At 33.5% G+C, this 16,392-nt stretch overlaps 1 protein-coding gene across 2 annotated transcripts in view; it reads left to right on the top strand.

Annotated features, from left to right (window-relative positions):
- The window catches only part of LOC145284971 (retinochrome-like), a 106,838-nt gene that overhangs the window by 49,295 nt on the left and 41,151 nt on the right, over positions 1-16,392 (top strand). The window contains exon 2 of one of the 2 annotated variants that reach the window (XM_080134075.1): positions 14,331-14,419. The exons of the other annotated variant lie outside the window; for it this stretch is intronic. Within the exon in view, the coding sequence (XP_079990201.1) occupies positions 14,335-14,419 (85 nt within the window). The 5' untranslated portion in view covers positions 14,331-14,334. The remainder of the gene's footprint in view (positions 1-14,330; positions 14,420-16,392) is intronic. 2 annotated transcript variants of the gene reach the window in all.

The following is a 16,392-nucleotide window of genomic DNA, read 5'->3' on the forward strand; positions in this document are numbered from 1 at the left end:
TTGTTTTCCTGTCGTGCCTGCTATAGAGTGTGGTGTCATCAGCATATATACCCATCTCAGAGGCAATTTTGTCGGGGAGGTCATTTATGAATATCAGGAACAGCAGAGGTCCAAGGATAGATCCCTGGGGCACTCCCGCATTTATATCATATTGTTAAGATGTACGACCGTCGAGGACAACCTGGATTTTTCTCTTATGTAAGAAGGATTTAATTATGTTAAGTATTCTACCAGTGATACCGTAAGATCTAATCTTCCTGAGGAGACCCTCATGCCATACCCTGCCAAAAGCCTTAGATATATCTAGAGCTACTGCTCTGCCCTCTCCCGCTTTGTCCAGTGAATGGTATATGCGTTCAGAGATTACAATGAGGATGTCTGCCGTGGAACGGGCTTGTCTAAATCCATATTGTTGGTCGGTCAGAAGTTTAGCCTCTGTAAGGTGCTGGACTAAAGCATGGTTAATTAAGGTCTCAAATATTTTGGCAAAAAGTGGGAGGAGGCTAATAGGGCGATAATTTAATGGGTAAGTTCTTTCGCCAGAATTCTTGAATACTGGTACCACAGAAGCAGTTTTCCAACAGCCCGGAAAGCCAGATTCATTAAGGCATTTGTTGTAGAGTTTGGAGAGAACTGGAGCTACTTCGGCTGAACACTTTTTTAATAGCACAGCTGGGATGAGGTCGGGTCCACATGCTTTGGAAGTGTCAAGGTTTTTATGATAGCATGCACCTGAGCAGGGGTGATTATCAGATCGTCTAGCGTGGCGTCTGTCCGCATAGGAAATTGAGGTAGGGGGTTGTTTAGAGGGTCCAGTGTGGAGTTTGAGGCAAACCGACTGGCAAGCATGTTAGCCTTCTCGGTTGCTGAGCAAAGAACCTCAGAACATATGTTAAGATTCTTAGCAAAGAACCCAGAACATATGTAAAGATTCTTTGTTCCTTAGAAGCGTTGGTTGAATTTGAATGAAATAAAACAAGTATTATGTACGTTTGAAGCCAAAACAACGCATTATTACAAAATAAACATTTAAAAATTTATATTAAATTTCAAACGGAAATAATGTAATAATGCCTTGTTTTGCACTCAAACGTATATACTACGTGTATATATATATATATATATATATATATATATATATATATATATATATATATATATATATATATATATATATATACAGTGCCACGCAAAAGTATTGGGTACATTACATATTTCTTCATAACTCTAATTAGGGTTCAAGATTTTACCTTAAATCTGGTCAATATATTCCTATTACTATTAACTAATATTTGGGGTAGTAATAACAAAATCAAAGTTAAGAAAGTTTATATAAAAGGAAAATATAAATCAACTAACGCAAAAGTATTGGATACATTGATTTAATATTTGGTTGCATAGCCTTTATTACGTTCAACAGTTTCCAATCGCTTTCTATACTTGAACACATGTTTTTTGCAAAGATATGTAGGTATTTTGCGCCATTTTTCTTTGCAGAACTATTGAATACTTTGTGTATTTCATCTCGTGACCATCGATCTTCAATATTCTCCGCAAATTTTCAATTGGGTTGAGGTTTGGAGACTGACTGGGCCAAATAAAAACGTCAATTCCATTATTTCTAAGCCATTCTTTAGTTAGTTTGGCAGTATGCTGGAGATCATTGTCATGCTTAAATACGAAATTGCTATTATGTTCCAACAACTCAGCAGATTTCTGGAGGTTTTTCTCCAAAATCTCCCTGTACATTCGTCCATTCATTCTACTATTTATGATTTCTAGTTCATCAGTACCTTTGGATGTAAAACATTCCCATACTATAATCAAACCACCGCCAAACTTTACTGTAGGAATGGTATTCTTTTTGTTATAGGCGGTGCCATTTTTTACGCCATACATGTGTTGCTGTGTTTCTTCCAAAGATTTAGATTTTCGTTTCGTCTGACCAGATTACCTTGTTTCAAAATTCTTGTGGTTGTTCCCCATATGTTTTGACATAATTCAAACGTGATCTGACATGTTTAATCTTCAATAATGGAACTTTTCTTGGGGACCGTGATACAAAACCTGCACAATTTAGAACTCTACTGATTGTATCCTTGCTCACATTAATCCCAGCTTCTCTGAGATCGGTTTGAATTTCAAAACGAATAAGAAAAGTTTTTTTTGTACCTTTCTGCTCACCCACCTTGATTTTTTTCGTTTGATTTCCTTGGCCGACCACATCTTGGAAGATTTTCAACAGCTTCACCAGGGTTTTTAAACTTCCTAATTACGTTTCCAACTGTACTAAGTGGGAGATTAAATCCCCTTAATATTATTCGATACCCTCTCCTTCTTTGTGCTTATCAATGATTTTTTGACGAATGTCTATTGACAACTCTTTAGTTTTAGGCATTTTTATGAATGAACTGATTTATTTTGAAAGAGTGAGCCCGAACTGGAAGAATTTTAAAAAATTATTTTAATATAAAGCTCTCAGATTGGTCAGTGATAACTCGTTTGCATTATTGCAACACGCTTAGCAAAATGTCATTTAAATTTATTTCAGAAAAATAATTTTTAAAGTGTATCCAATACTTTTGCGTTTGTTAATTCCTATTTTCCCTTAAACTTTCTAAACTTTCATTTTATAATTACTACTCCAAATATAATTTAGAATAGTAATAGGAATATACTGACCAAATTTTAGGTAAAATCTTGAACCCTAATAAAAGTTATGAAGAAAAATGTAATGTATTCAATACTTTTGCGTAGCACTGTATATATAGCATAGTAAATACATATATACATTCATACCTGTGATTGTCTCGAAGCGCTGTGTTGGTTATTTTATCTAAAGTTCGTTTGTGGGGTATATACATTCAACATATTTTATTAATGTTCGTAACTTTTGCAGCCTACTAATCTAAAAACACTAACATGTTTAGTTTTTTATTTTTTATTTTTTCTCTTTTTCCTTATCACAGGTTTGACTTTAATTCTGAATATTTGTCTTGTTTTCTTCTCTTTCTCCTAAATCTTTTTGCCAAAAATACGATTATTAACCAATACTTTTTCTTATATTTAAAACGAGAAAAAAAGTCTTCCATGAAATGGAACATTTCCCAAATTATATTTGCATATTATCTGAACTCAAAAACACGCGGCTTATTTTTTCTTCTCCGAAAGTATGCATTACTTCTAGCTAAATTTAATACGTAAGCCTAAAGGTATTACTTCTTAACCAGCTTTTTAAACGAGTTAAAAATAACCAGACTTTTTCAATTTGATCAAAGTTCCATTATAGCATATTTATTATGGGGTGGAGCTGGAACGGTTTAACATCCCAGCTCGACCTAGATAAAGACAACAAGTATCCATGCACAAATATGGGAGGGGAGACTATCTTCAAGTACTAGCCTAAGCCGGGAATGGGGCAACGGACTTATACTAAGTAGTTATTAATAAGTCCTTCTCACCTTTTTTTATTTATTTTATTTTATTTTATTTTCTCAATGGAGAGTAGATAATGCCAGCCATGGTTCTCCCTTGAATGTGCTGCTGCCATCGCGCACAGAAATCACTTTTTCAATAGCTACCAACGTAATAGATGTACTGAGACTAAAGCTGCTTACAGGACTGCCAGCAACCACTGTAAAAGAGTAATAAAACATGCAAGAGAGCTATATGCTCAGTCTTTTAAATCCAAAGTAGCTAAGCAGCGTCTTGGTTCCCACCAATTCTGGCAAATAGCAAACAGGATCTTGAACAGAAGCGTGCATTCTATCCCAACCATCATCAATGGACCTGAGGTCATTTTGTCAGCATCAGACAAGGCCAAACTATTTGCCAATGCTAATTCTACCCCATGCGACAATGACCATCAACTGCCTGTATTTCCTCTTATAACAGCCAACAAGCTATGCAACATACAAATATCTGTGCGTGAGGTCGCCAAGCTAATCAAGAACCTTGATTCCAGTAAAGCAACTGGCCCTGACGGCATTCCAGTTATAGTGCTGAAAAAGCTCCAACCAGAATTTGCCCCCATACTTACAAAATTGTTTAATCGTTGCTTTAAGGAGAAGTGCTTTCCAACACCCTGGAAAACCTCATCAGTATGTCCTGTATTTAAGAATTCAGGCGAAAAGTTATCTCCCTCTCAGTACTAACCAATAAGACTCCTGTGTGTCATGAGTAAGTTGCTGGAATCCGTATTAAATAAAGAAGTAGTCAACCACCTCAACAGAAACAACCTTCTTAGTGACATGCAATATGGTTTCCGCTCTGCAAGATCTACAGCAGATGTGCTAACAGTTATATCACATAGGATTACTGAATCCCAAAGGTTTCCTTTCCAGGGCAATTGCTCTTGATATGCAAAGGCCTTCGATAAGATATGGCATAAGTGCATACTTCACAAGATTTCTAGCTGGAAATGTTTCTCAATTATTAAATCATTTCCCTCCGATAGGCTCATAAGAGTAGTGGTTAATGGGCAGAAATCAGAGGCCATCAGAATCAATGCTGGAGTTCCTCAAAGGTCAATAATGGGCCCAACTCTCTTCCTGATCTGCATCAATTATCTCCCTAAACACATACTTAAATCATTCGTTGACATCTATGCTGATGACACGACCATCTATGACAACACGTCAAAGGCCGTAAATGACAAAGTTCTCTCTTATTCTCCTCATATCTTGAGCACGTGGTACAATGGGGGAAGAGGTGGCTGGTCACTTTTAATGCATCCAAAACCAAGCTTCTATCTTTACATCATCAACGCTCTGATCCCCATCTGGCATCAATTGAAATGGATGGCTCTCGTCTTGGGGAGTCTCCATGTTTTGACAAGCTTCTGGGTTTGACTGTTACTTCTGATCTGAAATGGAACACGTACATCAAATCTGTTGCCGGGGACGCTGGGAAAATGGTGGGAACCTTCTACCGCTCCAGAAGATATCTCACTACTGATGCAATTCTCTATCTGCATAAAGGCCAAGTACGTCCAAGTATGGAGTACTGTTGCCACATCTGGGCAGGAGCTGCTAAAAACAGCCTATCCTGCCTTGACAGAGTATAAAATAGACTCCGTAGTTTAGTGGGGGATGCCCTTTTTTCTTCCCTGCAACTTCTCTCCCACTGTCTGTCTTTGTTTTATCGTTATTTCCATGACAGGTGCTTGTCTGAGCTCCAATCCCTCGTCCCCCCCCTCACCAGCTATTCACGAGAAACACCCGTCTGGCTGAAACTACTGTCAAAAGTTTCCCCCACTCTTTATCTGTGCCTAAATCCAAGCGTAGATTCCATAGGCAAAGCTTCTTTCTTAGAACTGCACGCCAGTGGAACTCTGTTCCGCTTGCCTGTTTCCTACCTGACTACAACTTGGACGTCTTCAAGTCCAACATGGACAAACTCCTGACAAACGGCCCCCTTAAGTAAGACACTCTATCAAAACCCCCAATACTAATGATTACTACAATACTATCTCATTGATTACTGTACACGCAATAACCCTTATCCCTGAGTGGCCTTCGGGCCTTGATAAGTGGTGACCCCCATGTAAAAAAAATAACGGGACAATAACTCACAATTTATATACGAACACCTTTGTATGTATCAATATCAGATAAAGAGACACATACCTTCTTGAATCGTCGAAACTCGTCAACAAATAGTTCTTTTAAGACACCTTTAAGACACCTTTTTCTTGGACGAAACTATTTCATGTATAACTTTTATTTTCAAGGTTTCGACTTCCTCTTATTATCGGAACGCACGCCCGGTTTTGCTTTTGTCATTACATTTTCTTTAATTTCTCAACCAAAAGCTTTTCGACTGGTAAAGCCAACGTTGTAAGTAGAGGGACCAAAACTCTCTTTATAACTGACAGACTACCCAACTGCCTAGTTTGTCCCGTGAATATATATATATAAAATCCTATCTTTGTTAGTCCGATTCTCTGGCTTAAAATCCAGGTCAGTCATTATTCTAAAGGTCCTACCATTGTTTTGAAAAGTAAATTCAGAAATTTCTTATCAATTATTTATGAATTAAAATTCCTTCATCTTAGAGTATAAATATCAAATTGTCATTCTATTCATTGTTTTTGTATTGAAGCATTTTTCTCAATACATTCATTTTTGTTATTCAAATGTTTTCTATAAAATAAACATTGACAATCGCAACCAATGTCGCTTCAATTAGTTAATAAGTTACGAGATAAGAATCACTACCAGAACAGTAGCAGAAACTCGCCATGAAGCAAGGAGACAGCGGAATATTGTGTTTTGAAAGAAACAGCTTAACTTGAAGGCGTGTATAAAATTATGTTTTTAAGTATACTATAAGCTTTCTACGCAAATATTACGCAATATCATAAACCATGTAGAATATACGCATGAATATACTTACGCATAATCTATATATGTATAAAAGTGAAATTGTCTGTGTGTGTATCAATTTCTCTACCAAATTACACTGTCAATTTTCAGTCTACGGACTCGAGATTTGGCATAAGGGGTATTGAGATTTGGGGAAATCTTTTTAATCACTTTTCGGCCAGAAATTTTACTGTCAATGATTTTACCTCTAAAAACTCTATCAAACTCCTCCTCCAATTTTGGATCTAAACACTCGACATTTTAGATGTAGGTTCTTTGGTATCAAACTTTTTAATTTGATTTGAGCCCAAAACAATAAGTGCTAAGGTGTTCAAATTGGGGTCAAAATTTAAAACCTTTGACCTCTCAGTCAATTTTGTGTCTAAACATTTGAAATTTTACATAAAGTGTACTCAGACATAAGACCGGTAATTTGGCTGCAAATGGGTCAAAGTTCAAAAGAGTTTACGTTTGTTATCTCCAGTAAACGATTCAGCTAATTCTTGGCCTAAACATTTGAAATTTTCGATAAAAGGTAATCAATCATGCAGCAAACTTTTTAATCAGTGTTTGAGCTAAAATTTGTCTGCTTAGAGGTCAAAGTTTAAAGAGTTGACCTTTGCAGATTTAACCAATCTTCTCTGCCAATTTGGAAATTTCAGATGTAGATTACCTGGATATGCGTCAAACTTTTCAAGTAGTAAGTTTGCTAGTAGTTAATGGAAGATGATCATCTTATAAGAAATCCAAAAAGGAAAACTAGTAAGGAATTAATTAAAATGAATCGTTTAAAGAAGTGTTCAAGGATGGAACCCAGTATTTTGCAGATAAATTCAATTCAACGACCTATATATAACAAAAGTATGTTTTTTCAAATAAATAGAAAAAAAGTTTTTAGTATGAATATCAATACACACACAAAAACAAATTTATTGATTGATATGCATATATATTCAACATTTTGAAAATTTAATTAAAAAATAGAGATATAAATATAATTATAAATATTTATAAGTTAATCCTATCCGAATAAAAATGCTCAATAGTCCAAGTAAATCACTAATACATGAAAAGAGTTTACAACATTTATTGTTAGCACGCATGGAATACAGTATAATTATTTCCTGATCAAAATCATAAGACCACTTAAGAAAGTAAGCGTTTATAATTATTTCCTTTTTGCATGGAGTTTCAAATATTGGCGTTTTTCTTAGATGAAAAACGGTTAGCAAAATAAATTTTATCTAGACCATATTATCACAGAGATTGAAAGCTTAAAGTTTGAAGGAAATCCTATTTGAAAGATTACATCTATTTATCTATCTATCTATCTATCTATCTAATATATATATATATATATATATATATATATATATATATATATACAGTCTTGGGCAAAATCATAAGACCACTTAAGAAAGTAAGCATTTACGCATATTATCGAATTTTTAATCAAACAAATGTTTGAAACCATTGCCAAAAGGGACAATATGATGGACAAAATGAAATCTGCTTCATTCGAAACCTTAACCCTGATCTAATAATTATTTTTTAAAAAACAAACATTTTCACCTGGTCAAAATGATAAGACCAATTTAATAAAATCGGCTAGTTTTGAAATAACGAATACGAAAAGCTTTCTATGTTACTAAAAGCAACTTGTTAGTGGATAAAAAAAACATCTTACTAAATTATAAATGGCAAAAGGGAAACCATTATCAGAGTTTGAGAGAGGAAGGATCTTTGAGCTTAATAGGGGTGAACTCTCCCATAGATCCATTTCAAACGAAGTGAATCGTAGCAAAACGGTTATCAAAATTTTTTTAAGAAATCCAGATCAATATGGGCACAAAAAGAGTCCAGGTCGACCAAAAAAACTAACTCCATCACTGGATCACCGTATCAGAAGAAAAAAATCCAGTATTAGCTCAAGTTGATTGAAAAGCCAAACAGCAGCAGAATGTAGTCCTAAAACCATCAGAAGGCATCTGAAAATGAAGGTTTTCAATCATTTAAAGCGACTGCAGAAACCACGTCTTCTTGAACAGCACAAAACTAACCGACTTAAATATGCTGCCAAATACCAGACTTGGGATGAAGAGAAGTGGGAAAATGTAATTTTCTCCCATGAGAAAAAGTTTAATCTAGATGGTCCATATGGATTTCAACACTATTTGCATGATAAAAATTCGCCCAAAGAGACTTTTTCAATTCGGCATAGTTGAGGAGGGTCTTTAATGATCTGGAGTGCTTTCTCGTCAGCTGGGACCCTAAAGTTGCAAGTAGTGAAAGGCTGGCAAACATCATTGAAGTACATTTCAATGCTTGAAAATGCTTCTATCAGGACTGAAGGTCCATATCTGTATGGAAGAAATTCGATTTTTCCAGCAAGACAACGCTGCGATACACACTTCTCGACAAGCACGAGAATACTTTTCTTCAAATAATATAGAATTGTTAGATCATCCAGCATGTTCTGCGGAACTCAATCCCATTGAAAATCTTTGGGGATGGATGACAAAAGAAGTGTTCAAGGATGGAACCCAGTATGATTAGATAAAGGAACTTTCTGATTCAGGTTTCAGTACATGGGATAAAATTCCTTCGCAACTGATAAAAAACTTAGTCGCAAGTATGCCGAAGAGAATTCTTGAAGTAATTCGTAATAATGGAGGCTATACTAAATACTGAGACCCTTTTTAGTAATTTATAATTGCCTTTTGTTAGATAAATTATCAGTGGTCTTATCATTTCGACCAGATGAAAATGTTTGTTTTTTAAAAAATAATTATTAGATCAGGGTTAAGGTTTCGAATGAAGCAGATTTCATTTTTTCTATCATATTGTCCCTTTTGGCAATGGTTTCAACCATTTGTTTGATTAAAAATTCGATATTATGTGCAAACACTTACTTTCTGAAGTGATCTTATAATTTTGACCAGGACTGTATATATATATATATATATATATATATATATATATATATATATATATATATATATATATATATATATATATATATATAATATATATATATATATATATGATTTATTTATTATAAATATTTTAAATTTGAAAAAAAACAAGTTCAACTTTTATTATATACTAGCCGAAGTGGGTGACGCTTGGCTTTTCAGGTCGCAAAATACGCTTAAATATAATATTTTAATTTGTCCAGAATCGAAACCCAAACTGTAGCATTCATAGCTGGTGACGTTACCACTTTACCAACGTGACTCACATATGAATTGATTAAAAATATAGTAAGATGAATGTACAAAATGTATAACGATATTTTGGCGCTTTTTGACCCATTAAAAACTATTTACACTGAGCAAGGAGCCATTAAAGAACAATCCATAAAAAGGTTCAACTATTAGATGCTCCTAGTGCCACTCTGCAAATTTTAGTTTCGGCGGAGTTAGAGTTGAAAAATATGAAGACAGACAGGCATACTGCTTTCATAAATTAGACTATATGTTATTTAAAACTAGGCTGAACATGAATTGAAAAATTAATTTGATTAATTGTATATCTTGTTTGTAAGAATTAGTCGATACGTAACCTATATAGAATAAAATATACATTTAAAACGAATAAAAATAGAAAAAATCGAACGAGGAATTTCCCATAAATATTTCCGTATATTAATCTATATAGCCAGCAGGCATGTCGTCTGATTTTGCTAATTAGCTTTCACAGTATTACCTCGCGTACATACATACGTGCATATATATATATATATATATATATATATATATATATATATATATATATATATATATATATATACATACATATATAATTTTTACTTCAATAAATCTAAAAGTCCAGCTTAAATTCCCGTTGTGTTGTCACTACAAATCTGCTTAAATATATGTGTCTAAACTTATACATCATAATCACTGCATTAATTTCCTTAAAATAACTCTGATTTTATCTGAAAATGTAATCAAAATTCCAAATATATATAATACGTTGACAAAATTAATCCATCTAGAAAATCCATCACAAATCCATGCACTTATTTTGTTGTGTTCGTATTTATTTGCAAATGAAAACACATGCAATAATAATCCCCGCATTACATCCATCACGTATATCCATGCATAGTTTACGGCTTCAAAATGAAAATTTCATTAGAAAAGTCATACTGAAACTTGAATGGGAATCGTTTTGTGCTTTATTTAATAAAAACTGGAGTAATTTCATATGCCAATTAATGTGGCTCCATTATGCAAAGATTAAGTCCAAATTTCAAATATGGCGTATTTCAACCGAAGATACATTTTTCAAAAATAACATCCAATTTTTCGTTTCTTTCAAAAATATCGAGATTGATTCAGACAGAAATAAAATTCGAATAGATTGTTGCATTTTTCCCCAAAATATGAAAATAAATTTATATACCACTATCAGCCGGCCACTGAGGTGTGACCGACAGACGTGTTATAGTAAATGTCTTAAAGCGGTCTCATGAAGATATGAAGATGGGCCAGTCATTATGGTCTGTGTAGCAAGAAGAAAATCATACCTGAGATGTTGGATCTGGGTGTGGCTCCTTTCTTTTCTCAAGATGATCTCTTCACCCTGGTGGCATTCTGGTGGGAATCTTCATCTCTTTGTCCTCACGGCCGCCTTTTGACTTAAGACATTTATGAAGGCATTCATGGCAGACACAAGAAAAAACGATACGCGACACAATTGTAATATACGTAAGGTATAACTGACTATTTTATTTTACAAAATATATATTACAATACACATTACAATTAATTTTTACAATTAAAACTGGATAATAGGCTTTTCGAAACTGACTAACCTACCCTAACTAGTGTTGAGGGAGGGCGTGCCCCCCTCATTTACGGAGAGACGGAATATGCGTTCTCACATCATGATGGTCGTGCAGGAAAGAGACAGAAAGATAGCAAGGGAATTATAGGAAGGGATTTCTTTGTATCTCTACGCTCATGGACAATTTACCACCCGTCCATGCTGCAGAGTGTGTTAGAAACAGTGGCACAAGGAAATAGTGCCACATCCCTCCCTATGCAATCCGAAATTTATGAGTATTCATAAATTTCAGAAGTCCCTAATTTTCCGTGAATGGTGCGTCAACCGGCCACTTTTTTTAGAAACGATGGGCTTGCAGTTCTAAGAAAGAAGCTTTGTTCATGGAATCTACGTTTTGATTTAGGCACATTATACAGAAATCAGTTAGTTACAACTTTCCAGAAATTTTTATAAAAATCCAAGGCATAAATTTCTTTTGATGGGCACAAAAGTGTCAATTTTAGCCATTTTAACCCGAAAGGCACCCCTAGGGGGCGCTGCAGCTTTCACGGAAAATCCGTTTTGTTAGTTTTTTACGCATATTATGTTTAATGTTTGTGCAAAATTTCAACAAATTGCAAACCGTAGTTAATGAGAAAAGTGCGGACAGACGAACGGACAAAGTAGGGATTTACAGATCCACCCTGTTGTTGTCGGGGGGGGGGCAATAAAATAAGTAAATAAGATATGAGGCCAAACACAACCCTTTTTTTTTGCTTTTATATATTTTTACTTTAATTTTTTCCTTCGCTTTTAATAAGAATGGGCCACTAGATATCTGTAATCTGTAATAACAGACTATTTATCATTAAATACGCTAGAAAAATTACATCAGAAACTTCTTAAAAAGAAACATTTTAAATACATTAAAGAAGAAGGAAAAAGCATATATTTCTATATAACTAGAAGGGAAAAAGAATTAAATAATGGAAATAGGATTGCGTACTAGCTTCCCTTACTCTTCAAACATACATTTGTGTCACAGGACGAATATATAATTACAAAAATTACAAATTGCTCATAATCTAATGTCGGGGATTAAAATGCACGTAGGATGTATCTTCAATAATTTCGTCAAGAGCACTTTTACTGATAGTACACATCTTAAACTCTAGTCGCTTCATTCATCATCGCAGATTCTCTTGGTTCCGTGAATTACTTAAAAACTGATGTTGGATCCATGCAAGATGGTCTATAAGCAGTCTGAAGCATTCCATTTGTTTCCGCAGCATTTTTTTCATTTTCACCCCAAACAAGTCACAGTGCACTTTTATGTACGGGTCTACTATCGGGGACATCATTTGCAGGGATTTTATGTAGGAAGTTGGGCAGCAAGATGTCTTTTCATATTACACTTAAACTTCTGCATGTCAGTTCAGTTGGGAAAGCAGGAACCTGAATGGGAGTTCACTTTTTTCAAATTTTGAACAGAATTTTATTGCATATCATCTTCTAAAGTGCTCTTACGTCTAGATTGCATTTTTTAAAACTTACCAATCAGATTTTAGTGGGGCTTATTCTAATTCCTGTGGCAGATGTTTATTTGAACCTAAAAGTTTGGTCAGTGGGTTCATACGATGTATAGTAATAACATTCTGAATTTTCAAGAATCTACACCAATTTTAAATGCATGTACAAAAAAGTCTGGGAACTTATTGAATGAACCTCTTATACAATTTAAAGACTCTAAAACATCAGTTACTAAAATAAAACTACTTTATGCTTAACTTATTTTTATTACGGACTATTATTCTCATCTTTATTAGTTGTTTTTCATCTTTATTTGTTGTTGTTTTTTCACGACGACTTGATCACCCTTTGGGGCCCGTGGCGCAAGATAGAGAGTTGAATCTCTACGGTTCCAGATGGACATTTTCTGAAGATAGCGGTTTCAATCCTACCCAAAGCGTGCCAGAGGTTTACTTTGCCAAAACGTGGTGAGACGACAACAACTACGGATAGCAGTAATTGCTGAGAATGCAGTTAGGAGATTCGAAGTTCCTATCCGTCGCGGTTACCACCTCACGAAGGCCAGAGGAATAGTTGGCCGAAAAGTCGTGAAAAACAACAACCAATAAAGATAAAAAACAACAACTAATAAAGATGAGACTAATAGTCCGAAATAAAAATAAATTAATATATATAATGCTCATCTCAAAAATGAATTCCAATTAAGGAATAATATATATACTTTATACTTATCGTAAAACTTATAAAACATTCCAATTAATATTTTTGTTCGTCTAAAGCTGAATAATCTAAAGTCCGAATTGCATATTCAAGACAAATGTCACAAATATTCGGAATTATCACAACGTCCGATTAATTACATTCAAGATTTTGGTTTGCAAATAAAAAAAGTTTCTCATTATTTATGTTTTTACAAATGCTTTGAAATCACTTTATTTTCTAAAATACGTATGAATTTAAATTATAGATTCCAGTTTGTTTTATTCTATATAGAATATAAACTCTAAGTCGGGTTGGATTAATTGAAATTCTTGGAGCAGCATTATGGTTTCCATAGATAGTGATCTATTAGTTAAAAGTACAAAGAGCATCAAAACACGACTTGCTCATCCGACGATTAATAAATCGATATATAATTTTAGGGTTTTGAAAACAAAATCTCGTCATTCCATCTCGGAATTTCCACCAGAAATTTCCCCAAATACGTATCCGCACCCTCTTCCACCACACACAAACACACAAAATCCCAAATACACATAATCTAACACACACACACATACAATCCCTCCCATACGTAAAATCCCACACACACAATTGCTCGATCTGTGCACAAAGATTTTATGAAATGCTAGCGGCAAGTATATGCTGATCCAACTACTAATCTTTGATCCGTCGAATTATGAGGTCATCTCCAAAGGGATTAACCTCAAAACAGTTGATCGAATATGTTGCTGATTAAGTAAGCCAATCAGATTCGGACGTTATAGAGCGAAATCAATTTTAAGCACGTGTTCATTACCTGTGATGATTAGTATATATATTCGCTAATTTTGGATCGAGTTAACAAATTTGTAGCCGAGTAAATCACGCTCTGTTCCTCGCTCGTCATCGCAAGTGTTGTTTTCATTTTTTACTGATATCGAATTCCGGATATTTGAAAAGCATAATGTTTGGAAATCCGGTAATGGCAGGTCTACACCAGTATACGATGTGGGAACATTATTTCACTGGCAGCATTTACTTGGTGATTGGTAAGTAATTCTTTTTTTATTATTTATTGTTTAAAATAGATTTCGCAATCCAGTGGGCGATGCCTTTTTCTCTTCTCTGAAGCCTCTTTCTCACAGAAGAAACATTGCGAGACTGTCTCTGCTCTATCTCTATTCTTATGGTAAATGTTCGATTGAACCCCAATCTAAGGTCCTTCCCCCCTCGCCAATACTTCACAAAAATATCACTCGTCTAGCCAAAATCATCATCAATAAATTCCCCCACTCCCTACCGTTGCCAAAACCTAAACATGGATTCCATAAACAAAGCTTCTTCCCCAGAACTGCTCGACCGCATAACTCCGTCCCGTTGGTCTGCTTTCCAGCTGATTACAATATCATTATCTTCATATCCGGGTGTTTTTGAACATAACAAATGCTTCTCTTCTAGGGCGCTGATTTTCAATACTAAATTCCGACCCTTGTGTTACATTTCTCACAGTGGGTGAGAAATAATTACAAAATTTGTTTCATAAAATAAATTCAAACACAGGACAGAAAGTGAGAATAGAAAGATAAAGAGATGGAGACAAGTGAGAAACGGTCGATTATTGTTTTATTTAAATGGTAATTCTAGCATCCTTTATCTGTATTATTCATAATTTTGAATTTTGCATGATTTTGAATTTTGCATGATTTTGAATTTTGCATGATTTTGAATTTTGCATGATTTTGAATTTTGCATGATTTTGAATTTTGAATGATTTTGAATTTTGAATGATTTTGAATTTTGCATGATTTTGAATTTTGCATGATTTTGAATTTTGCATGATTTTGAATTTTGCATAATTTTGAATTTTGCATGATTTTGAATTTTGCATAATTTTGAATTTTGCATGATTTTGAATTTTGCATGATTTTGAATTTTGCATGATTTTGAATTTTGCATGATTTTGAATTTTGCATGATTTTGAATTTTGCATAATTTTGAATTTTGCATGATTTTGAATTTTGAATGATTTTGAATTTTGAATGATTTTGAATTTTGAATGATTTTGAATTTTGCATGATTTTGAATTTTGCATGATTTTGAATTTTGCATAATTTTGAATTTTGCATGATTTTGAATTTTGCATAATTTTGAATTTTGCATGATTTTGAATTTTGCATGATTTTGAATTTTGCATGATTTTGAATTTTGCATGATTTTGAATTTTGCATGATTTTGAATTTTGAATGATTTTGAATTTTGAATGATTTTGAATTTTGCATAATTTTGAATTTTGCATGATTTTGAATTTTGCATGATTTTGAATTTTGCATGATTTTGAATTTTGCATGATTTTGAATTTTGAATGATTTTGAATTTTGAATGATTTTGAATTTTGCATGATTTTGAATTTTGCATGATTTTGAATGTTGCATAATTTTGAATTTTGCATGATTTTGAATTTTGCATGATTTTGAATTTTGAATGATTTTGAATTTTGAATGATTTTGAATTTTGCATGATTTTGAATTTTGCATGATTTTGAATTTTGCATAATTTTGAATTTTGCATGATTTTGAATTTTGCATAATTTTGAATTTTGCATGATTTTGAATTTTGCATGATTTTGAATTTTGAATGATTTTGAATTTTGAATGATTTTGAATTTTGCATAATTTTGAATTTTGCATGATTTTGAATTTTGCATAATTTTGAATTTTGCATGATTTTGAATTTTGAATGATTTTGAATTTTGAATGATTTTGAATTTTGAATGATTTTGAATTTTGCATGATTTTGAATTTTGCATGATTTTGAATTTTGCCTGATTTTGAATTTTGCATGATTTTGAATTTTGCATAATTTTGAATTTTGCATGATTTTGAATTTTGAATGATTTTGAATTTTGAATGATTTTGAATTTTGAATGATTTTGAATTTTGCATGATTTTGAATTTTGCATGATTTTGAATTTTGCATAATTTTGAATTTTGCATGATTTTGAATTTTGCATAATTTTGAATTT

Source organism: Euprymna scolopes, chromosome 9 (genome assembly GCF_053919585.1).
Source record: "Euprymna scolopes isolate OS-2025 chromosome 9, ASM5391958v1, whole genome shotgun sequence".
Taxonomy (NCBI): domain Eukaryota; kingdom Metazoa; phylum Mollusca; class Cephalopoda; order Sepiida; family Sepiolidae; genus Euprymna; species Euprymna scolopes.